This window comes from Eucalyptus grandis, chromosome 2 (genome assembly GCF_016545825.1).
Source record: "Eucalyptus grandis isolate ANBG69807.140 chromosome 2, ASM1654582v1, whole genome shotgun sequence".
Classification (NCBI taxonomy): Eukaryota; Viridiplantae; Streptophyta; class Magnoliopsida; order Myrtales; family Myrtaceae; genus Eucalyptus; species Eucalyptus grandis.
The window spans coordinates 53,333,184-53,359,210 of NC_052613.1; the positions used below are offsets into that span (position 1 = coordinate 53,333,184).

Below are 26,027 nucleotides of genomic sequence, written 5' to 3' on the forward strand. Positions count from 1 at the left end.
AATGCCGACAATTTCCGCATCCGTCGTTGCCGGTTCACGCCTCGAAAGGAAATTCTGCAATTCGTGCGCATTTAAAGCGGCTCCGAACTCCTTTTCGTTCCTTCATGCATTTCGCCTTTAGTTTTCATTCTCGTTCGGCAATACTTGAGGTACCCAAAAAAAGAAAGGCAAAGGTCGGAGACATTCCGAATTTAATCCATATTTAATGTCCAGTCGGTGCACTTTCATTTTTACTGGGCAGCAAAACTTCGAGGAGAAAGTAAAGGAAGAAGGTCCGGCGAGCTTTATCGAATTCTCGAACCCAATAGCGATTATTACAATCCTTTTCTCGTACAGTTCCTGGCCGGGAATCATGAACTCCACGGCATAAGGACAATTATCCGATCAGAATAGAACCACACGGGCCTCGCGGAAAGAAAAGGTTGTGTCGAAATTAGCATTTCGGCACTGCAGCAAGCAGTGAGATACGTACATATTGCTGCTTTTACAAAAGGAGATCCCTTCCGGCGAAGTCACCTCAGGAGCAACTTGGTGACTCCTTTGCAGCAGGGGGGATTATAAAAAGGAAAGGGAAAAGTTAGTGGTGGGGGATGCGATCGAGACATGAGCAATTCAGTAATCACTACTTTAGGAGCTGAAAGGTGGGCTCTTCCCCCCTCTCCCCTCTCTTTTTTTATTAAAAGAAATTTCAATTTGGGTCATTTTTAAAAGAGGGGAAATCGACCCCCAACATGGCTTCGGATATTAAATTGGGCACGTCCTATGCGGAATGAGGTTGGCACTAATCTTATATTAACGTAAGATAGAGACGGCCACCATCTCCGTGGCGAATCGGACGGGTCCATGTGTGGCGCGCTGAGGGGCCGATTTAAGGTTTGCCGCTTTCGCCTTTGTACTTAAAAATGAGCATTATCTCCCCGTTGCTAAAGCCGACGGGAGTATAAGATGTATCATGATTCGGGCCGGACGGGGGGAGGGCTCCTCAAAAGTTTGAGGTCCGAGAAAGGAATTTGCTTTGGTATGCCTTAATTGGAAAAAAAGTAAAGGCGAGATTCTTGGACAAGGCCCCTTTGGCTTTTAGAGTTTTAATCATTGATGCGATATCGTATCGTACGCGGGGAGATCGACGACAACAACAACAACATGGTATTTGCTGCCGTTTTCAGGGTGTGGCTGCCGCCTTTGTCTTGATCTTCATCTGCATGTGCTGCATCATCTTGTCTCTCAGGAGCCTCCTCAGGATCTTCCCCGATGGAGATTTCGGGATGCTGTCCACGAACTGCACCGCCCGTACTCTCTTGTAGCCCGCCACGTTGGAGGCGACGTAGCTGATTATCTCGTCCTCGGTTTCCTTGGCGCCGGGGTTCAGCACGACGCATGCCGCCGGGATCTCTCCCGCCTCTTCATCGGGAAGCCTGGACATCACACGAGGACAAACATCGTTTGTGCGAGGGGAAAATGGTCAGGCCTTTGGACGACTAAATTACTGTTTCAGAGAGTTAAGACGTGAATGAGAACCGATGCGACAGCCCTGTACTTACGGGACTACTGCTGCATCGTCGATGGAGGAATGAGTAAGAAGAATGGCCTCTAGCTCAGCCGGAGCGACCTGTAAACACGGCATCGGTTTAGGAAACTAATGGGGAAGTTGTGATCCTTCCTACCAGCACACGACTGCTTGAACTTGAAGTCCGTGAGACAGAAACGCGGTGGCAGAGCACACACATTCATATGCATAGACATTATAGAGCATCAGCCATGTTGAACCGTAGTCTTACTTGGAAACCCTTATACTTGATCAGTTCCTTGATGCGATCAACGATGAAAACATCTCCATCGTCATCGATGTACCCTATATCGCCTGTGTGGAGCCACCCGTCCTTGTCTATGGTCCTCGATGTCTCTTCCTCGTTCTTGTAGTAACCTGAGAACAACATGCTCAGATGCCTGGCATCACTGCCGACCTAATGTGCTGATATGTTCTAAGAAATTAATCGAATCGCACCTCGCATCACGCATTCGCTTCTGACGCATAGTTCCCCAGGCGTGTTCTTGGGCAATGACTGGCCGTTCTCCGGATCGATGAACTTGATTTCCAAATTCGGGAGGATAAAACCCACTGAATTTTTCTTCGAGATGCTGTGATCTTTTCTGGGGTCCCCATGGGTGAGCGTTATGCAGCTGTGCTCTGTTAACCCATATGCCTGGAAGCAAAAAAAAGGAAGTAACTTACGCCCATTATAGCCAAGAAGGAAAGCAGCAGATTAACACATACCTATACATTTCATGACGACATTGCTTGCAAGTAAAACAAACCTCAAAATGTCATTGAGGACTATGTCTTTCTAAAGAGAATAGCCACACAAACCGATCAAGTCTTCAACTTTACAGCCAGTAATCAGTACTCACCTCTTGAACCTGGACTCCGGGGAACTTATTCTCGAAGGCAGAGAGAATTTCTGGTGCTAGTGGGGCCGCTGCAGTCATTATGGCACTGAGCTTGAGCTTACTGAGGTCGAACTCATCTACTATTGGGTCCTTTACCAGAGACAATATAATTGGAGGCACGATCGGTGCAAAATTGACTTCGTGCGTGATCAGAGCATTAAGAAAGCTCCGGAGATCAAACCGATTTATGACCACAACCTTCCCCTTATTCTTGAGGCCCGCACAGCAGATTCCGGTGATACCGTAAATGTGAAAGAACGGAATCAGGCCAAGTATCGTGACCTGACCCACCATTTCGGGCGGGAAGCTGGAGAGCGTGGAGCACAGGTTAGCCACCAAGTTCCTGTGAGTCAGCATCACGCCTTTTGAGATACCTGTGGTGCCCGAAGAGAAAGGGAGGGCACACAGATCGTTGTGGTCGGCATTTTCTTGAACTGTACTGATGCTCGCACGGTCTCCTGCTTTGAGCAAATCGTCCCAGTTTGTGGCCGTATCTATTTGCTCTCCGCCCAGCACGACGACGGGAAGGCCAAAGCTTTTTACCTGATGGATCAGAGCGAATGGAGTCTAGATGAAGTACATGTTCTGCTATCTATGAAGGATGTGTACAAAAACTCTAAACACGAATAGTTCTGTTTAGACTGGAAATCCACAGAAAAAACCGAGCTGATCTTTTGCACGCGGTGGATATAAAACTCAATGAGTTCATGTTAACCCAGCAAGAACAATGGTGGATTTGCTGTAAAGTTAGATAAGATACGAGATAGTGAAACAAATTGTACAGATGTTTGCTTGATCAATGTCTCAAGAGTATATCATTGTCCTTTGGAGTATTATAGCGGTCGGTCAGAAAGTTTACCTTTTCATAATTCAGTCCATCTGTCACGATTAGCTTGGCGTCGGCAGCCTCCACCTGCTTCTTAATTTCCGAAGCATGCATCGCCGGGTTAGCGCCAGAGAACACAGCACCAGCCGCCATTATGCCAAGGGCAACAATTCCATACTCAGCGACATTCGGCAGCACCACGATCACTACCCTCCCCTTCCTCAGACCGAGCAACCTCAGAGCTCTGGCGAACCTCCTGGTGTCCCTAGCCACCTCTGCGTAAGTGTACGATCTCCCCGACACAGAGTCCACAAACGCCACCTTGTCAGCATATAGTTCGGCACCATGGAGAACGAAATCCGGAAGGGTGGAGTTCGGGATAGGGACTGCAGGGTACTGGCTCCTGAAGATGTGCTCTTCCTCACTCGCCACGCTCTCGATGTAAGTGCCCATGGTGGAGGTGGCCATGGGGAAGGGAAGTCGTGAGCTGAGTTATTTATAGGGAATGAGATACGCAAGATTGATGCGAGTTTTGCATGATGCATTTGTTGGTACGAAGTTGTTTGCTCACGGGGGAGTACTGGGTTTCAACCAAGCAGTCCCCACACTTCACGTGAACATCTTAAATCCAGAACTGACTCAGATGACTTTCCAGGTTCCGCTAAATCATGCTTGTAGTTGTAGGAAAAGTTTCAAGAATTGCAAGTGCGTGTTTTCAGTGGAAGGAAAAATGAGAACAGGGGACAAAAAGAAACTTTGTTTGTTTTCCCTAACTTCCACAGGAATGTGAATGAGGGCCATTGAATCAGCAACATCGAAAGAGACCAAAAAGAACAAAACAAAATGGTAATGGAGAAGAAGGGCATGTCATTTGGTGTGTCATTCTGTCTAGGAAGGATCGAGGTGGCTGGCAAAGCAGCACTCCCGATGAGTTTCACTCGCACAAGCACATCATTTCAGCACAGTCACTGCTGCTGCTCCTCGTCGAACCAAACTCTCTCCTAGTTTGCAACCTCTTCTACTAGTTTCTAAAGCTCATGCCAGTGCACCTCATCCTCAGAATATGATGAACACCTCTATTATAATCAAAATCTATTCTCATTTCACGACAATGCAACTTTTAGAAATTTGGCTCCGACCAATGGTTTGAGTTTATGCCTTGTGGTGCTGCTTTTCTAGCTTCTAAAGAATACCAAACCATAAAGGTTAGTACAACTTATGCCCAAAGACAGCTAGTCAAGCTTCCCGACGGATATGACTTTCAAAGACAACGATCCAGGCAATTTGAGGGTGAAGAAAAAGTCGATGCAAAGTTCCTCCCGAGAACGTATCTTCTAAAAGGAGGAGAGAACGCATTCGCCACAAACTTGCATCCACACTTATCTTTTGGTAAAGAAAACAAAAAGGACTCTCCACGGCTATCCAGTCTACTCTGATTGAAAAGTCTCTGCACGTATGTTGTTGCTATCTAGCTTCGGTCTTCACTTGCGATCCATAATAATTCAGGATTTGCCTAGATTGTTATGTCCTTAATCATTTCAATCTTCGATTTCCGAAATTCCAAGTAGTAAGTCGAAACCTTCCATGAGAACCTTTGTTCCGAGAGAGCTATGGCTGATCGCGATCGTAAAAGTCCTACTTACCAAAGATCTATCATAGTTACAGCTGAGACAGTGCTGAGACTGAGAGAACCAACGAAACAACTGGATGTACATTGTTCAGCTTATGGGTTTCCCAAAGCAACTGGTCAAGTACAAGCAAAGTCACTTCCCTACAATCTAAGAGAACACAAAGGACACGACATGACACAGAGTCATCCATCGGCCTTCCTTAAAGGTTGCTTGTCTTATGCCATGCCCCCAGTTGTTGCTGTCCGGATAATTTGGAATAGAGCTGTTCCACAACAGAGAATCGACAAAAGCAGCATGTAAGGAAACAAACTAGACAACCGTGTATAATCAAGACCTAATTATAAATCATGAACAGAGAGACCAGTGCACGCAAAAGGCTTGACTTTGTTCGGACGATCTTCAAGATAATCACGACTAAACGACTAATGTAGAAAGTCATTAATATGCCTAAAACCAAATTGCTAGCCAAGAGCCAAACTTTAAGAAGAGAATCTAAACCTTGATGTATTGCATTAAAAGGATCAGGACGAACACCTCTAACCTAGATGTACATAGCATTAAAGGATGAGACCAACCAAAATAATGAACAAAAGCGAAAGCATGCATGCCTATGCATACAATTCTGTTGACTCTACTTCTGGTCAGATTTACAAAGCATATAAGGATTCAAATGCTTTCATGAAAAGAACATCGAACGGGAACTTACACGACCCAATCACCACAAATACGAAGAACCCGAGCAAGATAGGTCCCACGGGGTAGTCCTTTCCCTTCTTGGCGGTCGTCTCGGGAACCGCCCCTCTCTTGGTGATGTTCTTCTCGAACCTATCCACCTTCCTATCCGCGAATCGCCTCGACGTCGTCTGCACAAGCACATCAATCCACGCAATTCAAATTTCATCGCCGCAAAACGAGCGGCGACCCTATGTACACACGCATCCCTTTTCAATGGATCTGTCAGGAACTATCGACCATAATTTCTATTTAATTGAAGAATCCGCATTAGTCAGATGCTCATTGAATTTAACAAATCAAAGCCCAAACCCAATCGACTTCCTCGTCGAGCTACATGCACCGTCCATTACTACCCAACGGAGCAGATGCAGCCCGACATTCAGCCACGAAAGCCTCGAGCCTAAATAATTTAACTCACAAGACGTTAAAATCTAAGGACACATCGATCGATGTGCATCAGCAAAGCAACTGATTTCCCAATTGTGCCCCCAAAAAGAACCCTTCGAAATTGGATGAATTGGCAGATCGAAACCAGCACGATCACAGAAACCACTAGGGAAAAAAATAAATGCTGATTTACCATGGTTGCGGAGAGAGATTCGACTGCGGGAATTTGATGGAAGCTCGATCTGAAGGTGAAGAAGATCTTCCCGGCGAGATCGACCTTGTCCGGTTTTCGTCGAGAAATCGGACTTCGGGATCGTCTGTTTTCCGCGGCTTTAAGTAGCTCGAGGGAAACCTCTGGAATTCGCCCCGTGCTCGTTTAGCGCCTTCAGGCGTTATGAATGGATTGGGCAGCGGTGACACGTGGAGCGTGGTGACTGGTCGTGCGGGCGTAAATAGCTAGAGGTCGGTGAGCAGGAGTACAGAGTGGCCTTTTTTCTTTTCCCTTTTAATCTCCCTTAATGGCACGATCCGTAAATACCGAACTCCAAGGGGGAGAGAGAGAGAGAATAGGGTGTGCAGAGTGGACCACCCCCAAGTAAAAACCACCTGGACCGAACCAAACCAGCCGGTTAGGTCCATTTTTCAGGAGTACCGATTTGATTCCCGATTTCAATTTTAAGGGAGAACCGAGCTAGATCGGACCAAATCGACTACGTATACTTTTTTTTATTTTCTTAAAAATATTAGTGGGTTTATTTTATTATTTTTGAGAAAAAAAGAAGCTTGTAATTGGATGAGAAGTTTTCCGAATAGAAGCATGGAATTTGTCTCGAGTTCCAAATTTGTTTTTGGTCATCCTTTAGACAATAAGATATCTTGATAGAAACATGAAAAGAAATAGTGATTCCCCGATTGGTTCCATTAGATCGAGGACCCATCACCCCTAATAGAGAGGCCATCTTAACATCATTTTGGACAAAATTGCGGCAAAAGGTAAATTTGTGGCACCGATACAAATTTTGAAGAATTTTTTTGTGCCACAAAAAATGTTTAAAGAATTCATTTTATAGTGGGCATGATTTAAGTGCATTGGTGGTATTTTTCGCTTTTAAATTTATACAAAGTCGATTTGTCAAAGGACGGCAGGATAATGTGCTGAAATATTCAAAATGTATGGCGAAACGTAATCAAAGTCCACCTTGTCACCTCATGAATGGGCATTTTCTTACGAGTCACTTAATATTTGGTTTTTAGTGCGTTAACATCAGTCTGATTTTTAGATCAAAAAAGAAAAACATCAGTCTGATTTTATTCTCGGAATAAAAGGTGATTTCCCTTGGAAAAAAGCTCCCCCTGATGGTACGCTGAAGTTGCAGTGACGAGACGTGAAAAGCCATTGAAACTGAGCCGGGGGGCAAATGTCAAAATATACGGAGGACTAATTTGATGCGCTGTGGTATTGAAAGGTCGATGGGCCGTTCGAGCTCGGCCCAGTTCGGGCTTTGGACCCTTGAATGGGCTGCAAATCATGCCTGAAGCCAGCAAACACCATCAACAATCGACAGTCAGTCCCCTCAAAAAACAAAAGGACTATATATTTATATATATTTGTGTGTGTATATATGTTTATGTATGTATATTTTCATGGGTGCTTTTTACATTTTAGCACAAAACTAAAAATCAAGAACCCTTTCTTTTTTTTTTTTTGGTTGAAAAGAACTCTTGCTAGGAATTGACTTCTATTTTAGTATGATCAGTCCCAGAAGCAATTTGCACGTACAGTTTTGGTCTTTTTGCCGTGGTTGGTCGGTAACTGCAAGTATGTCATGGGAAAAGATACTTCGAAACTATGAAACTAATATGTGCATGAGATTCGACATGTTAGTGAAACCTTGAAGAGGAAAATCATAGACACCTATCGTGAATCGCTTCAGGATCATGTCTGAGTGATTCATTTTCGTCGGGCAGCTGTTTCCAATATGAACCTCTCCTCTACATTCCAACTGTTTCCCCCGTGATGTTTCAGCCAAACATACGTGAATTTTCGACATGACAAGAATGCAACTTCAATGTCAATGGGAGCTTCTCCTTGTAATGGCGAGTCCAGAAGCAATGTGAATGCAAATTCTTCATCGTCTCCTCCTCTTTAGTTTCCTTCGATTGGGTGCACGTGAGCTAGAGAGAGAGAGAGAGAGAGAGAGAGCGTTCCATCTCCTTCGTTTCACAATCATTTCCCAGACGGCATGCTTGGGGGCCTACACGGTTGTTATTGCTGATGATAACCCCCCGAGTTTTGGTGTGGAAAAAGAGGGAGGCAGAGACGGAAAAAGGGTAAGGGGAGGAGGTAGGAATTCATGTAAACAGCTGGAGGCGAAGTCAGTGAAGCGCAGCTGATCGCGTCCGTGTCCACATCCGGATTGCCAAAAGAACCCTTCAATTATTTGCGAGCGCCTCGTCCCCACAAATCATGCAAACCGAACCGGGAATTATTTTTGGACAGCAACTGGGACGGAGAAAAACGCAGCCATCTTTTAAAGCGAACAAACTCTATTGGGGGAAGGGATAAGCTGCAAATGTTAGCCGCGCCTCTTTTCGGGGCTGCCCATGGCTTTTTGAGTGGAGATGAAACTGGCTTGCCCAATGATGAGGTCGTGCTAAAAGATAACTCGTTGCTTTCGCATTGGTCTGTCCCAGCGGGGAAATGGTAAAAATGCGACAAGGTTTCCGACATTTCGGCGCTCTACTTGATTAGTGTGCAGTTCGGTTCGGTTAGGTTTCAATGAACGTCAAATGAAATCTTACCAAATAATGTATAGGGTCGGGAAACCAAGACTGGTTTATTTTCCTTTTTCTTTCTACTTTGCGAGTAATTTCGTGAATTTAAAATTGCTAAAATAACTTATAGAAATGATACTGTTTTCAAGAAGGAAATTAGGGCCTCTATAACTTGGCATACGGGTTCGCGCATAATAAATCTAGGGTTCCTGCACTCCTTCCTTCCTAATAATAAATGACCTTAGCTTCGAAAAAGTCGAAACCAAAAGCGGACCGGGAAGAAATGTTTGGTCTGGTTTTGTAAACCATTCTTTTGAAAAAGTCCTGTCGAGCGGTTTGTAGCCTTTTTTGCCAATTCAAAGGTTTGTGGAAATATATTATAATGCCTACAAAGACTTTATTCTCGACACTGTATTTTAATGGCGTGGACGTGGGTGGTTATCAATTTCCACTTCTTTCAATTGAAGCAACAATGATTGAAAGCAAAAACCGATTCGCTGGCCTCCGGGCTGCGACCATCTGCGGGGACCCCTTTCCCCAACTTGTATTTTGATCGCTGCTGGCGGGGACTCCTCACGAACTGTTGGAAGAACGAAAGAGAACAAAACGCGAAAATTGCACTCGTGGGTGGGCTCGACGCGTGGCCCTAACACGTGTACGTGTATTCGAACGAGGACCCTTCATTAGACCCGTCAAGTCAAATTGCCAGGTCGGGCCGGGTCGGATATGATCTGACCTAAATAGACTTGTTTAACTCGTTTTGACCAATTCCCGTACAATGTAAATCTAGTGAGCGGTTGCGTGAGGTTTGAATGAGAAGCATGGTGCACATGGGATTTGATGTCATTTATACATGCGGACTCGGAATACATACTACCAAAAATTGAATTGGCAATAAAAATAACACAAACAATCTTGAGCACAAAAGAAAAGCACCAAAAATTCCTAAACATATTACATTACTAATTGAGTCATAAACATTTCAATTGAGACAAGTCAATCCAATAAATTTTCACATTGGTATTGATTTAGTCCATCTAGTCAATCCATACTGAAAAACGCTAACACGGACGCTAATCATTCTATGTGGTAAGACTAGCTCTAATATGGATATTTTTAAATAATAATTTAATAATTTTTTTGATTTTTTATAATTTTCTTTTCTTCTATTTTGTTATTTTCTTTTTTTTTTTTTTTTTTTTTCATTCTAATCGTGCCACGTCAACGCGAGTGGTACTACATAGGACGAGCAACGTCCACGTTAATGATTTCCGGCACAAATTGATCAAATGAACTGAATCAGTATCAATGTGAAATGTTTAAGACTAGATTGGTATAGTTAAAAGGTTTATGACCGAATTATTACTATTGCAAAAGATTTATGACTCTTCGGTGCTTTTCCCTAGGGCTTGACTTTGATCGGTTATGGTTAGATGATGCTGGAAAATATTAAACAGTCTCGTTCACGACATGACGGACGGAATCGCCTAGAGCATAGGAAACGCGACGGGACACAAGGGCTTTTAAGGATTCGGAGCTTCTATTGAATATGCTCGGCTTGATCGATCGGAACGCCGCGATGGCAAATGCCATAGCCTAGAGCGAGCGACCCCATCGTTCCGACGCGCGGCTGCATGCATGCTATAGATACCCCCCGCGCCGACGGCTCCATGCGGCCGTCGAGGAACGCCAGCGAAGCCAAGTACACGGAAAGTTAATGCCCCGCGACGACATGATTTCTTGATTGTGGCCTCGTGACTGCTTCAGCAAGCCGAAGAGGAAATTTTAAAAAAGGGGAAGGGAGGTCGTCATGGACCACCGAGGAGGCTGGAAAATTCTCGAACTCGGAAACCCATGGAATCTAACCAGGCAAAAGGGCAACCAGTGCTCGGGTTCCCGCCTTCACGGGATTGTTCGGATGGCACTAAATGAGCGTTCTCTCTCGATAGAGACCACGATGCGCACGCACATCCATAATCGTCACCGACAATCGATACTGATTATTTTATATGACATAATTAATGTTGATATGAATATTTTTTAAAAAATTATTTTTTAATATTTTGTTTTCATATTCTTCTTCTTCTTTTTCACTCTCCTCCATAGATCGTTAGCCTCCACGTTTATTGGCGAACAGCCACAAATGAGAATCAACGAGGCTTGTCCTCGCAAGGGTGAGGTTGCCCGAGGTTGACAAGGTCACCTTGCTGGTATCTAGGGAGCATCAACTTCACCAACCTCAAGTGAGGCGAGGCTCTGCAGAGGTCACCCCTTGCAAGCCTCAAGCAACCTCTTTGAAGCGAGGTTGAGCTTAGCTAAAGGTTGGCAAGAGTCGCCCTGCTAGCTTCGAGCAAGGTTGAACCTCACTGGCTTCGAGCAACCTCACCCTACAAGGGCGAGCCTTGCTCGATAAGCCAAGGTGAGCCTCCTTGTGGCCAATTGCCAAGCATTAAGGAGGTTTGGTAATTGATGGAGGAAGAAAAAAAATAAAAAATACTAAAAATAATTGCAAAAATTGTCTACTCACCGTTGGTCGTATCATATAGGACGATTGTCATTTGTATTAGCAATTTTCAACAAAAATTAGCCGAATAGACTATATTAGCAAATTTTAAAAGGTTTTTAAAATTAAATCAACTAAATTGAAAAGTTTATAATTGCATTGACACAAATATAATGGGTTTATGATTTTTTTAAAAATTATTTTCCTGATCTTAGAGAGGCTCCTTCATGACCTAATAATAACTTGTTAGATTGTTAGCTTAATTTCCCGTCCACATCTATAACGAGTGATTATCTTAGTTCGTATATATGGATGAGACGAGAGCATCGGTCCACCATCAAATTAACAAAGTATCCCAATATATAACACTATCAAGGGTGCGTTTGTTTAAGGGAAAGTGTTTTCTTGAAATTAGTTTTCCGAACTATTGCCCATTTGATTTGCTAAAAATAATTAATCATAAAAATACTTTCCGATTAAGGAAACTATTCATGCTTAAATTTAAGAAAGTGAACTACTAAATTTAAGACAGTAAAAGCACTTTTTGAAATTGTTCATCATGAATTCTCAATATTTTATTTTTCCTCTTATTTAAAAATCGATTTTTTAAAATATTTTTTATCTTTCTTTTTACTTTTCGACTTGTCGACCAGCCATAGGCATGGGCCCGTGACGACCGGCCTCGAGCGAGGCTTGAGCTTGCTAGTCTCAGCAAAACAAACCACCTTCCTAAAAAATGATTTCTCGAGAAGCATTAACCTATTTTTTTAATAAACTTTTCCCTAAAGCAAATGCACCTTATATTCACGGCCTAGATACTCCGGGGCTCGCGACCTATCAACGGCCTGTCAGGTGCCACGTGCGGGAGCAGCCGGCATCAAAGAAGTGGCTTGCAAGAACAAGACAGCGATTAAACAAAGCACCCGACTTTTTAATTAAAACGTTAATTTAGTGGGAGGGGGAGATAATTAAAGAGCAAAGCCCCCCCCCCCCATCCAAGGGAATGATGAGATGCTGCTGCCGCGAACGCTTTAAAGCTTTATTCCCCCTCCCTTCCTTCTTTGCCCGTCCGCCCTTCGTCACCCCTCCTTCCCTTTTCCCTGTTGGCCGTGATTAAGGGAAGGGTTTAATTTTACCTCCGATGCTTGTTCACAGTGTGTTCTCCATCTTATAAAGAAAAAAAAAAGATTTAGAAATTTCTTTTTTTTTTTTTCCCTCTCCTTTTTGCTTGAAGATTAGGTGGAGCAAGACTAGCAATTTGTCCTGCCGCTTTTGATCAACGCAGGTTAGGCGTGATTAAAAAAAATAAAAACACATGCGATTACACGTTGTGGGTAAATTGTGCTGTTTAACTATAAATGCTTCTATTGAAATTCACTTGAGAAATTCGGATTATTTGTCCATATTTTCATCCTTTGGGAAAAAAGAAAACGGAGGTGTTTTAGCCGGCTTGAGATGGAAGCCGATCATCGCGTTGAGATGCACACGTGCGAGGCGTGTTAGAAAAGCCACTCGTTTGAAAATTAGTGTATTGTGGAGTAGTTGATAAATCTTCAATGGGCCCATAACTCGTCAAATTAAGTTCTTCAATAGAGGTGGGCGCAATTAGATTTGTTGACAGATTCGGACTTACTCCCCCTCTTGGGCCAAACCCGTTGAAGTTACGAATTGTAGTTGAGCAGAGGTGGACATAGCTAGACATATCGACAGGTTCAAATTTATACTCCATCTTAACTATCTCCAATATTGAAGATATCGAGGTTCGATTACATCAGCCCGACGCATCAAAGTCACGAAATGTAGATGACTTTCACAGCAAATTCAAATTTTTCGGTTCCTTTATTTCGGATTGCGAAGGAAACCTATAGGTATTAGTGGAGTCTAGTACGGTGCCATGGCATTGTCGTTGTCATTCCAGCGCACACACTTCATCAACACACACATGAGACAAAATCAAAGGACTATGGGATTCATATCACGTAGTGCTTGGTTTACATAGTCTTTTGTAAGTGGTCGCCAAGAAAAATGTATTCAATGAATTTCGGTCGTGTCGAATAATGAAGTCCTTTATTATAGTAAGATATAAATGATGTCCTCCGTTTCTTCTTCTTCTTCTTTTTCAAAATAAAAAAAATAAAAAAAAAATAAAATAAAGTAGGGGGAAAGTGAATTTCCTTCTGCAAAGCCTTATTATATATTTGCGTCGTACGCGTCGAAGAAAATGCCATTATCTGGGCAAAAACATTGGCTCAATTCGCCTAACTGCACCCACTTTAATCCCCCCACGAGCCTCTTAATCATTGATTAATGGGGAGAGTTGCATTCTCGAATTGCGTTGTCGGAGAGTTGGATATTTGTCAGGAAAATTGACTTGGCGAGCTACTGGCCAATGGAAGCGAACGAGAACAGATCATGGCAACTCGATTAAAACCTAAATTCGCGTTCTATTTTAGGATTCTATCTGTGAAGCATGTTGCTCGAAACACTTGTTTAGTATGCTGGTTAAAATTGTTTGGAGTTTCGAAGTGGCGAATACCATGTACAAGGGAGTGTAGTGCACTGAACATTATGAATTTTCTCTGTTTGGGTGTTTAATAAATATCGCGAGAGCATTGGCTAAGCACGCCAACTCGGTCTAATCTCCCTTTGCTGTTTTATATTAATTAAAGGTTCAATCATTATTGTTTTTACTTTCTATTTTTCTAGTCAGAGTGCTTAAGTAAGTTCCACCTTCTTGAATTCGATCACATGGCATGATGGTAGTGAGTGCCACCAGTTAAATCTTTAGCTTCATTATGTCGTGTTGACGGGCTTTGGGCATACACCATCTCCTTGATTATTAGCTTAAGCTTAAGTCGAGCACTTAAGTTATATCGTATTCAATACAACTTTCTAATTGCAAAAATGCAAATAAGTATCGACAGCCCTTCTCTCTCTCCGTCATCTTTTTTAACCTTCAGTGATTGAAAGGGTTTGAGCTAATATCATCCTCCCCCTCCTTCTCTTGTTGATCTTGTTGATTTTGTTTGAGATTTTTTGTTCTTTTTTGTTATTTCTCTTCCGATCTGGATTTGAGAGCTCTCTTTTCCCGATCTAATTCTAGATTTGAGAGTTTCAACTTTTCCAATCTAATTCTAGATCTACAAGCTATCCTCTCTTGATCTAAATCTATGAGTTTTTTTTTTTTTTTGGGTAAAAAATATGAGAATTTAATAATCTAGGAGTTTAATAAAGACGTGTTTGGGGATTTGATACCCATGTACTCTGTTTGTGTATAGATCCTCTGCCATCAATTTTAATGGTGGTCACAAAAGCTTGAGCGTCTTGCTAAATTACAAAGATCTGTTCTTCCAAATGTTAGATCTACGTTCGTTTGATCTATTTTGATCGTCTCATGTAGTTATGGTGTTGATAAAGCCAAACCTAGGTGCACATTGCCAACTAGTAACACTATGCTTGTTGGAGAAATAATTTTCGTTGATTGACCACCATTATTTTGCTTGACAGATTGGCTCTCATGGAATAAATGTGTGCTTAACCTTATTAGTGCTCTATTGATCCTCATTGTTTACTGATCTAGCTTTGTTTTGTAGTGTTTTGGGTTTTACTATGAAAATTTATGTTATTCTCATGTGATCATTGAACAATTAATATAATTTTTCTTCTATCAAAAATACCCAAAAAAAAAAACAAATATTAATGAATTTTATCAAGTATTCACAACTAGTTAAATTTGATATCCATAACTTAAAACATACTCAGAACGGCATAATGCTGTCCGCAGTTGGTTGTTAACTTCGAAAATTAGATTGCTTTAACTTAGCTATTCTCCATTTATTTATTAATCGGTAAGACGGTCGCAATAAACTCTTTAAAATAAGTCGTGGCTGACTTTAAAACGCGTGCATGGCTGCAACTGCCGTTTGATAGCTTGACATTTTTGAAATTCTTCTTTTCTCTTCTGTTTTTTATTTCGTGGGAATTGCCAGACTACAGCATTCCGTTCTTGGCTTGAATAGGTATGCCAAATTTCAACTTATATGATGTAAACTATAGCAGAGAAAGAAGAAGTCTTGTTTTATGTCATTCATGCCAGATAAGGGCCACCTATGCTCAATACGTCATTGGGTCGAGGGAGAAATCTCACGTGATTTAATTGATTGAGTAAAATTGAGGAGGATGTTTGTGATTTAAATCCACAACCTTCTAGAGATTAGGTCGCTTTCTTCTCCTAATTTAGGGGTTTTACTCTTCCAATTTAGATTTTGATACGTATTTTTTCAACGTAATGATGTCGGCATCTCTGCACACCACAAGCCATTGTAGATGAAGTGGGGGATCTCGACGTGTACTAATTATTGAATTTGGTGATTAACCGTTAAAATATTTTTTGTAACAGATCCGTTCTTAATGGATAAGAGTATACTTTTAGCTATATATTATGCTTCATTATTTGCATTATGGTATTTGTTTTGTTAGGCAATTATTAGGATTTACTAGGTTTGAAAGTTTCTATGTACAAAGAAATGATTTTTTTTTTTTGAAGCATGTTTTATCTCATCTTTCATTAAATGTATATTGATGTTACTAAACAAGCGAACAATTTGAACTTCGCGGGATATTGTAGGATTGACTTGTATGCCGTTTGAGCGGACATGATTAAGTACTTATTTAGCCTATATCCACAAGAAATATTTTTGGCCCCTATCAATCATTGCCCATATTTGGCGTTTTTTTATTTATTTTTAACTTTGGGGTTTGACCGTATTTAATGTCCGTGACTACAAAAATTAAGCACATCTAAAAAATCTCACACGATATTAAAGTTAGAGATTCTAAATTCGAATTTTTTAAAATTTCTTTTGCCTCATCAAAAGTCCAAATTAAGCATGTGTTAAAGAGAAGTATTAAAATATTTAATAATAAATCATACTTACATTACAATATTTGATAATAAATCACGTTTTTATCAAACAAATTTTTAGAAGATTCGGGATGGTCCTTGAAAAAGGGTGCGAATAATCGATTTTATCGTGACGGATGAAAACTGACTGGGGAGGTTGGAAGGGCGGGCGGGGGTGAATAAAAGGTAGGGGAGTGGCTTTTGGCGACGGGGAGAGGTTGGGGAGAGGCGACCAGCTCCCGGAGCGACACGTATGCAAAGCTGAAAAGGGCGATGTCCTCATTGGCCGGATGGCCGAGGGAACCGGTGCTGCGCTGACGTCGGACTTAGCTGTCGCAACATGACAAAAGTAGCGAGGTTCCCACTGAATCACCCGATTGGCCTAATCACTTCCTCCGTCCCCCCAATAAAGAAAGAAAGAAAAATAAAAATAAAAATAAAAATACAAACGTAAAGGAAATGGGGAAAATTCCCCGCCGCTTTCAACTTCTGCCCCTGTTCCTCCCGCTTATTCACGCCTCCTTGCCACTGCTCTCCCTCTCGGGTCTTGATTTTTGGGAGGGGAATTCTCGTGGGGCTCTCCGGCACGATGGATGTGTCGTGGGCATTTCGATTTGATCTAATGAGTTGACGACGCCCTGATTAGATCGAGATTGGACATCTTCGGATGGGGTTGGTGCGTGACCATTATGTCATGTTTAGAGAAGACGTGGTATTGAAATAAATTTTCTTTTGTTCTCCTCATAAGTATGGGAGGGTTTATTCTTTTCTAATATTCCAAATGTGTATATTAAATATGATTTCATTTTAGCTTTGACTCCTTCTAGTATGGATATTATTTTGGTTTTAAAGAAAACACTAGATTTTGAACATTAAACGTGTTAGAATGCATTTAAGTACATGTCATAATAAAATAAAATACACAATCTCATTTAAACACACGTTGTATTTTAACGATTATATAGGTCAACCCGTCCATGGCATGATTTTGATCATGTGTCTCCCTTGTCATGGCCGAAATTTGTTTATATTAAATCGCAAATCTATTCAGCAGCACGTCGTGTCAAGAACTGTCGATTTTACCTGATTAAAAGAATCTCGCTGTTTACACTACATCGATCACTTTCTGCAATGCACAATTACAGCTTCAAGAAAGCGAATCATTCCTCATTTAACATGCTCAACAAGACCCATCTAATTACACCTCTTTTATTCTCCCTAAATGTCCATCAAAGGAGGGCTAGAACTCGAAGAGGGAGGGCGGCTAGTCAGCTGGAGGCAAGGCCTGCCCCCCAAAGAGAAAGCGCCATTAATGAACAATCTCCAGCACCCGAAATTAACTCCCTTTAATAATTGCACACCCATGTAAAAACCAAAAATACAAAAATTAAATCAAATCTCTTTATAGCTTAATCCGCTTTTTGCACCCCCTGTTTCAGAACAGTGCTTTAGATTCCCATAACAGCTAGAAACATAATAACACCTCGAGAGGTTCCTATCGTGTCCCCGCCCCGCCCTTTTTCTTTTGATTCATAAATTTTAATAATTAATTAAACCAATCCATTTATTTATTCATTTTTATATATTCTGATTATTTTATTATATTCTTTCGCTCGAGCTCCCCTGCCTTTTGTCCTCGAATTGCAATTTGGGGGAAGTAGCGGGGGGCGCGGGGCATCTGATGCCATCTGGCCGCGATGCGGCACGTGACCACTAGTCTCCGAAATTTCGGGCCCCGGGCGAGGGTACTTTTGTCCACAGGAATTACAGCCGCACCACACAAACTCCCCGGGGGGCCAAAAAAGAAAAGAAAAAATAAAATTTGCGAATGGGGACGAGCTAGCGTGTAGAACCTGTGCGCTCTTGAAGATGGACAGGGATGTGAAACACAGCACCAAGCCGAAAAAGCTTTTTTCTTATTTTTAATTTCTCCCTCTTTTTCCCTTTTCCGATCCCCCTACGATGCGCAGGTACAAATTCCGTCACTCCTAATACAAAATGGATCTACTGCATAAATTAATCAATTAAGATTTTTTTCTTTTTTTTTTTTCTGGATAAAAAAGTAATGCCCGAGCGAATAGAGCATTTCGCGAGAAGATTTATTCGGTTTGGTTAGTATGCTGACGTGAAGTCGAGAGATATGATCATGGATCGAATATTTCGAAAATAGCATCGGGCTCAAAAACTTTTTTTTGATGGGGATTTGTTTTATTAAGGCTTCGTCCCTAAACTCTGCCTATCCTTTCCTTTTTTGTCATTTAGGGAAAATTCGACTTATAAAAATACAGAGATAATTCGATTTTACGGGAATATGTTTTGTTTTTTTTTTTTTTTTGAAAACGTAATAATTTCCGTTCTTGGGATGGAGAGAGTACGGGGGGGAAGAGATAATGGCCTCTGTGCTAACCAGCCAACATCATATTCTTCTATTCTTGCTTTCGAGCAGATTCTTCTTCTGCTTCCTCCCTCCTTTCTTTCCTCCTCCTTTCTTGCTCCTCCTCCTCCGTCTCGACGTCGTACCTCGGTGCTCTCCTTTCGCCTCTTCCCAACAATCTCCATACTTTCTTTTCTTTAGCTGTATTTCGTCTTGGAGTTCTTGACTGTTTGGTCCTGTTCAGTAAAAATTCTCGCTTCGAGGGAGTCGAGATTATCCGGCGGGCGGTGCGGATTCGTTCCCCACACGCTTAGATTTTTTTGGGTTCACTAGAGCTCTAGCTCCCGGACTAGATTTACGGGCAAGATTCCCTCGTGGGTGGGGGTGGGGGTTGTGCTTCAGTTTCAGTTTTCCGGTTAGAATAACTGGATTATTTAGTTATTCTAGTTGCCAATCAACAGCCCCGCCCATCTGTTGCTCGGGGGTTTCGGTTGACATTTAACGGGGGCGAAACCACGCTCTGCTAGGCTTGGAAAATCAAGAATTCAGGGGGTGCTCCTTGGTTCGTTCCTGCTTCCGGGTTGGTGATTCGGTGGTCTTTCTTTTAGGTTGGGTGCTTCGTCTGGCGTTTCTTGAGTCGTGGGTGGGTTCTTGGTTAGAGGGTGAGGGCGCCCCCCACCCTACTTACCTTCTTCTTTTGTTTTTTTTAAACACAAATCTGGTCACTGTTCTGATTTCGCCCTTTTAAAGTACTTGTTGCTGAGCTGGGTCGAGTCCCTGTTGTGGATGAGTTTGCTCCATGTACTCTGTTTCGGTCTGAAGGTGGGGCATCTACTATGGGTGCTGTGCTGCTGGGTGGTGTCCTTGATTTCCAAGAATTGGTGGGTTTTTGGTGGTGAGATGACCAAGGCCGGTTTTCTTGGCGATGGGGGCAAAATGTCACTGAATTGGTTGGAGAAGGTGTTGGGGAATGTTTACAAGATCCACCCCAGCCACAACAGCCAGCAAGCTGGGTCGAAGAAATTCAGGAAGACTTGGTGGAGGAAGGTCTTGTGGACGTGGATCATCGGCTGGTTCATCATCTCTGCGTGTATCTTCTGGTACATGAGCTCGCAGGCCGCGGAGAAGAGGAGAGAGACCCTCGGGAGCATGTGCGATGAGAGAGCTAGAATGTTGCAGGACCAGTTTAATGTCAGCATGAACCATGTCCAAGCCATGTCCATTCTGATCTCCACTTTCCACCATGGCAAGCAGCCTTCCGCTATTGACCAGGTAAATCTTGCTTTCTGAGTGCTTCAAGCTAATCGAGTCAATTAGTTTTATCCCCACTTTGTTTTCTACTTGCCTAATTCAGATAGCTTCCCTGATCGGAGGACCGTCTGATATTAAATACTGTTTGCATTTAAGAGGGCTAATTTCATATAGATGCTTGGTTTGCACCGATATATGTAAATTTAGCTGACTTGAAAGGATGTCGTAACTTCAGGACATTTCACTTTCTTGAATTCTACTTGGAAAGCTAGTGCAGCAAATAAAAATTAATTTCATTCTCAATGATATGATCTTCATATACTAGCCGATTCTAGTTTTCTTAATTAATGATCAGCAGCAAAAGCTAATCGTTTGTGACTGACAGACGACCTTCGAGAGGTACACAGAAAGAACTGCTTTTGAGAGGCCTCTGACAAGTTTCATTGCGTATGCGGTAAGAGTGCTTCATTGTGACAGAGAAGAGTTTGAGAAGGCACAAGGTTGGAAGATTAAGAGGATGGATACCGTGGAAAAAACCCCAGTTCACAAGGATAACTCTGAACTTGAAGAATCGGAACCGTCCCCAGTACAAGAAGAATATGCGCCAGTCATCTTTGCACAAGATACCATTGGCCATGTCGTTTCTCTTGATATGCTGTCAGGAAAGGTGAATTTCCTTCCAATTGTATGTCGGCAGATTCTAGCCTTAGTGGCAAGCTATGATGAAACCTACTTATGCCGTGTGCTCTATACATAAACCCCTAACCCCACCCCACCCCCCACCCACACACACACACATTGTCATAATTGGATTATTGTTTTGAGTTGTTGTGATCTTTTAATCTAGCACTCTACAATTTCCCTCCACGTTTTGTTTGGTAACATTTTGCTCACGGGCTTTGATATTTGCTCGCATCCATCCACTAGGAAGACCGTGAAAATGTTTTACGTGCAAGAGCTTCTGGAAAAGGGGTCCTGACTGCTCCATTTAGGTTGATTAAAACAAACAGTCTTGGAGTTATATTGACCTTTGCTGTATACAATAAGGATCTACCACCAAATGCCACTCCTGATGAGAGGATTGAGGCAACTGACGGGTAATGTTCTCCATCTTGGTTGGTTCTCTTGCTATCAGGCTCGCATAAATAGAAGTGTTGATGGCTTGTCAGGCAGATAGTGTGGCTTCCTAACATTTACAGTACCTTGGTGGGGTCTTCCATATTGAATCACTAGTAGAGAAGTTGCTTCAACAGCTCGCAAGCAAGCAGAACATTGTTGTGAATGTATATGACACCAGCAATTGGTCACATCCAATCAGCATGTATGGTTCAGATGTATCGGAAGATTATCTAGAGCATGTCAGCACTCTCAATTTTGGGGATCCGTTCAGGAAACATGAGATGCGCTGCAGGTAATTGTTTCCTTTCCTCATAGATACTTGTGGTGTTCATCTAACTTGTGCAGTGCTCTTTTTGACTATATGGTCTAAGAAGTAAAAAGAAGCCCCTTGGCCAATGCGTTAGATTAATACGTAGTGCTTTAAGTCCTCTCATAGCTGGCCTAGCCCCTTTTTCTGATGTGTGGTCCATGCATCACTTGGACTATTGGACATTGGCTTAGTTGTCTAGTGGCCCTTGCTGTCTGTTCTTGAAAGATGTCACGCACTGGAAATAATTGAAAGTTCTGGTGTTTATCATAGGATCTGTGATAGCCACAATTATGATGTTCTAAATTCTGCTAGAGGGTACCTATATTTTTTTTGTGAATTATCAATCCCTGTGATTTGTAGAAACTTGCATGACTGACTCTGTAATGCAAACAGATTCAAACAAAAATCACCATGGCCATGGCTTGCAATAACGACATCATTTGGCATTCTTGTGATTGCCTTACTTGTTGGGTATATTTTCCAAGCAACAGTGAATCGAATTGCCAAAGTTGAAGATGACTACCATAAGATGATGGAACTTAAGAAGCGAGCAGAGGCAGCTGATGTGGCAAAGTCACAGGTAATTCACGTTTTTGTCGATTGTGTTTTGATTTAAAACATACTGAGTGATGCAGTAACAGATTTTGTTTTGCCTTCTATAGTTTCTTGCCACTGTTTCGCATGAGATCAGAACCCCCATGAATGGAGTTCTAGGTGAGTATGTGGACAAACTGTTTGTTTAAATTTTGCTTCGCACATGTAGGGATATGTATAATAAGTGAAGACCTTCACATCCCGTCATAACATGACAATGCTTGTATCGCAGGAATGTTGCATATGTTGATGGACACAGATCTTGATGAAACTCAACAAGATTATGTTAGAACTGCACAGGAAAGTGGAAAAGCTTTGGTTTCACTTATAAATGAGGTCTTGGACCAAGCGAAGATTGAATCTGGTAAGATTGAGATTGAGGCTGTGCAGTTTGATCTAAGGGCCATATTGGATGATGTCTTGTCCCTCTTCTCGGGGAAATCTCAAGAAAAACGAGTGGAGGTATTGACTACCTTTGTTACATGGTGCCGCTAATTCACCTGATTCATTATCTAATAATTTCCACCCCTTCAAATCTGCAGCTAGCAGTTTACATTTCTGAAAATGTTCCGGAGAAGTTGATTGGTGATCCAGGGAGATTTCGGCAGATCATCACAAATCTTATGGGGAACTCAATTAAAGTAAGCTATTTAAGTGTGGTTCGCACATTTTCTGAGAACTTTGTTTTTGAATCTCAAGTCGCCATTTTAATTCTTGAGTAGTATCAAATTTTCCTGTGACCGACGCGAAAGTAGAAATTAAAATGGTCGCTGCTCTTGAAGTCTTCAACAAATTGAGGAAGCATTTTCAAAAAGGAATATGCCTTTTGAATGGAAGATTCGTAAATCCGGTCACTCAAAACTGACATTTAGTTCTCTAGGCTTTGCTCCTCTTCATCGTGTATCAAATCTTTGGGGGACCATGGCAAGGGTTTCTTTTTAAGGATTTTGCTAAGCTACAGCTTTTTGTATCAAGTATATAATTACGTCAAGCTGCAACAGATGTGCTTTGCATAATTAAAAAGGGAGTTTATCATGTTTAATTTTCCCATGATGTGTCGCATTCTATTCTTCTTCAGTGTCTTGTAAATATAAACTTTCAGTTAATAGTTGGTTCATAGTGCCCTTAGAAACTCATTTAAAAGGCCCTTTTCCGAGCATTGTTCTTGAATGGCAAGCAAAGAGAGAAGCCGAAAACGAATAATATTTGGTACTTCAAAGTTTGATCAACTTGTTCCTTTAACTATTCATGGAAAATGTGTTTCTTTTCAAACCATTAATTCATTTTTAGATGTTTTATTCGGTAACCCTATGACTATTGCTTTCCTTGCTAATTGACATGTGACTACCAGACTATGTGTATGTTCCCCTTCCTTGCTCCTTGAAAAACATGACTTACAGACTGTATATGTTTGCCTTAGTTCACAGAGAAAGGACATATCTTGGTCACAGTCCATCTTGTTGATGAGGTGATGAACTCAACTGATGCTGAGATGGAATCAGCAACAAGGAGTACGTTGAGCGGCTTCCCAGTACCAGACAGACGACTCAGCTGGGCAAAATTTAGGACATTCAGCCAGGAAGGCCCTGCGTCTCCGGTGCCGTCATCCTTCTCTAATCCAATCAATCTCATTATTTCAGTGGAGGATACAGGGATAGGTATTCCTCCAGAGGCGCAACCCCGCGTTTTCACTCGTTTCATGCAAGTGGGCCCATCAATTTCTCGAACACATGGGGGCACAGGTATTGGGCTAAGCATAAGCAAATGTCTGGTTGGCCTCATGAATGGGGAGATTGGATTTGTAAGCATACCCCAGGTGGGATCCACCTTTACCTTTACTGCAGTTTTCGATGATGCCTGTTCTACCTCAAAAGAGTGCAAGGGCCAGCAAGTGAAAGGACAAGGTGACTCTGGCACCTCAGAATTTCATGGTATGAAAGCATTGGTAGTTGACACAAGACCTGTCCGTGCCAATGTATCAAAGTATCATATCCAGAGGCTTGGTATTCACGTTGAGGTAGTTGCAGACTTGAACCAGTGCCTCCACACCATACAAAGTGGGAATTGCAGAATAGATATGGTGCTCTTGGAATGGGAAATTTGGGACAAGGACTCTGGTTTGTCGGCAATCTTTCTGGATAAATTGAGGGACATGAAGCCACGGGTGTCTCCACGGTTGTTTCTTCTATCTAATTCTATCAGCTCTAGTAGGATGAGTGGTGCGACTACAGATGCTACTGGTCCATTCGTGATCATGAAGCCTCTAAGGGCTAGTATGCTGGTGGCGTCTTTTCAGCGAGTCATGGGAGTCGTAAATCGAATAAGTTGCTCCAATGGGGAGTCTCCGAGTCTGTTTCTCCGCAACCTTCTCCGTGGCAGAAAAATCCTAGTCGTGGATGACAACAAAGTAAACCTCAGAGTGGCCGAGGGAGCTTTGAAGAAATATGGAGCTGATGTGGTTTGTACAGACAGTGGGGAAAAAGCAATTGCTTTGCTCAGACCACCGCATGATTTTGATGCCTGCTTCATGGATATCCAGATGCCAGGAATGGATGGGTATGGCATTTTCCTGCTCAAGCACTTATTTTTTTCATCAAATGTTGTATAGAAAGTGTATATACTTTCAGAGATTTGTATGTGTCTGATGTAATGGATTTAGATAACCTTTTCTATGTCAACTAGGTGGTGATAATGGATACGTGCATCTAATGGTTCTATAATTCCTTTGTTCAGATTTGAAGCTACAAAAAGAATTCGACAGATGGAACAAACTCCGAGCAAGGAATTCCTACCGGGACAGTCATCCTCAGAGCCACATGAAAATATCTCGAATTTCCACCTACCGATCTTGGCCATGACTGCAGATGTGATTCACGCTACTCATGAAGAATGCACAAAGTATGGAATGGATGGATATGTTTCAAAGCCATTTGAAGCGGAACAACTTTTTAGAGAAGTTTCGCGCTTTTTCCCAGTCATCATTGAACCGAAACTTGTAGAGAGGCCACCATAGATGGCTAATTGTTTTGGTGAGCAGAAGTCTTGGTTGTTTAGGCAATTTGGCAGCCTTACCGGTGAACTTTGGAATTCTTTAACAAGAGTGAGTTTTCTCTGGCCTCTCCTTAGCTACACATTCCTTGATTCTTCTTGCTTTTAGAGCAGTTGGATTTCCTTCTGATAGATGCAATTGAAATTCGCTGATATATTTCATGTGAAACCAAAGGGATTTTCTTCAGACACCTTCTGTTGATTTCTTGCGCATTTTTGGATTTCTCAGGTGTGTCTTGTCACGGGAGCATATACATAAAGAAGCTAAGGTCACCCGCTGGAGTTGAATTTTCATTGATTTCCCTACGAGTGGCATATTGGTTCAAAACCACTTCAATTATTTTGTGTACAGCTGATCTAAACCGTTTGCAAGATGACGGTTGGTAATCAGGCGATCTGAAGTTCGCCAATTGAACTCTGGATCGATGGCTGCTTGGAAATGGTGCAGGAATCTCTCTGACATAGGTGTATATCTGTAGACTAGACCCTCACAGTGTGTACATGCATTTAGCTTTAGAGACTGTAGCCAGGAGGTTTGGTTAGACTGCATTCCCTTTAGAGACAGAGCATTCCATGTATATTACTCGAATAAAGAACATCAGTATTCGCATTCAAGTTTGCCCCAGTCAATTTTGTTTGAAGCATGTAAAGGGTCGAGGCCATGACTGATGTATAGTACAACGACTCTCTTCGTCGCCATTTTTTGTCCTTTTTACTAAGTTGTCGGAACCAATTTGATGTAAATCGGATTGCTTTGTGTGAGCAAAGTACACTGTACACATAAATCAGAGGCAGAGTCAAGAAAATTTTCCGATTCTCTAGCTTTTGAGTAAATGATGAAAAGGCAAGGCTTGAGCTGCTGAATGGGTGAAGAAGGGTAGTTCCGCTTGTTTCCTCCGTTTCAATCGCCGCTTTTTATCTCATTTTTGGTTGAACATGAACAATGCAGGCAGGGTGGGAAGGCGAGCACCTTCTCAGACGGAAGAGAAGGGTTGGTCCGTTCGTTTCGAGGAAAGTATCTAAAGCCGAGCGGTGGTCATCACAGGTTTTCGGGCGATGCGCGTGATATCACCGGTCGATCATGCACCGAAGCTTGCGTGATGACGGTTCATACTTGTTCATT

At 42.2% G+C, this 26,027-nt stretch overlaps 3 protein-coding genes across 3 annotated transcripts; 1 reads left to right on the forward strand and 2 right to left on the reverse strand.

Moving 5' to 3' along the window:
- Nucleotides 1–1,052: 1,052 nt before the first annotated feature.
- Nucleotides 1,053–3,734, reverse strand: LOC104433684 (4-coumarate--CoA ligase-like 1). Its single transcript, XM_010046520.3, has 6 exons — nt 3,308–3,734; nt 2,410–2,991; nt 2,006–2,204; nt 1,779–1,924; nt 1,542–1,609; nt 1,053–1,415 (listed from the first exon to the last, which is right to left on the reverse strand). Exons 1-6 carry the CDS (start codon nt 3,725–3,727, stop codon nt 1,163–1,165), a joined length of 1,668 nt encoding a protein of 555 aa, XP_010044822.2. The 5' UTR covers nt 3,728–3,734; the 3' UTR covers nt 1,053–1,162.
- A 1,179-nt stretch (nt 3,735–4,913) lies between these two features.
- On the reverse strand, nt 4,914–6,404 carry LOC120290317 (stress-associated endoplasmic reticulum protein 2-like). The gene is made up of 3 exons (XM_039306261.1): nt 6,221–6,404; nt 5,612–5,768; nt 4,914–5,167 (listed from the first exon to the last, which is right to left on the reverse strand). The coding sequence occupies exons 1-3, from the start codon at nt 6,221–6,223 to the stop codon at nt 5,121–5,123; spliced, it is 207 nt and encodes a 68-aa protein (XP_039162195.1). The 5' UTR covers nt 6,224–6,404; the 3' UTR covers nt 4,914–5,120.
- A 12,200-nt stretch (nt 6,405–18,604) lies between these two features.
- LOC104433685 (histidine kinase 3) lies at nt 18,605–25,725 on the forward strand. Its single transcript, XM_039307426.1, has 11 exons — nt 18,605–19,854; nt 20,219–20,500; nt 20,761–20,930; nt 21,032–21,244; nt 21,656–21,842; nt 21,925–21,976; nt 22,089–22,318; nt 22,399–22,497; nt 23,277–24,412; nt 24,590–24,956; nt 25,134–25,725. Exons 1-10 carry the CDS (start codon nt 19,369–19,371, stop codon nt 24,867–24,869), a joined length of 3,135 nt encoding a protein of 1,044 aa, XP_039163360.1. The 5' UTR covers nt 18,605–19,368; the 3' UTR covers nt 24,870–24,956; nt 25,134–25,725.
- Nucleotides 25,726–26,027: the final 302 nt, after the last annotated feature.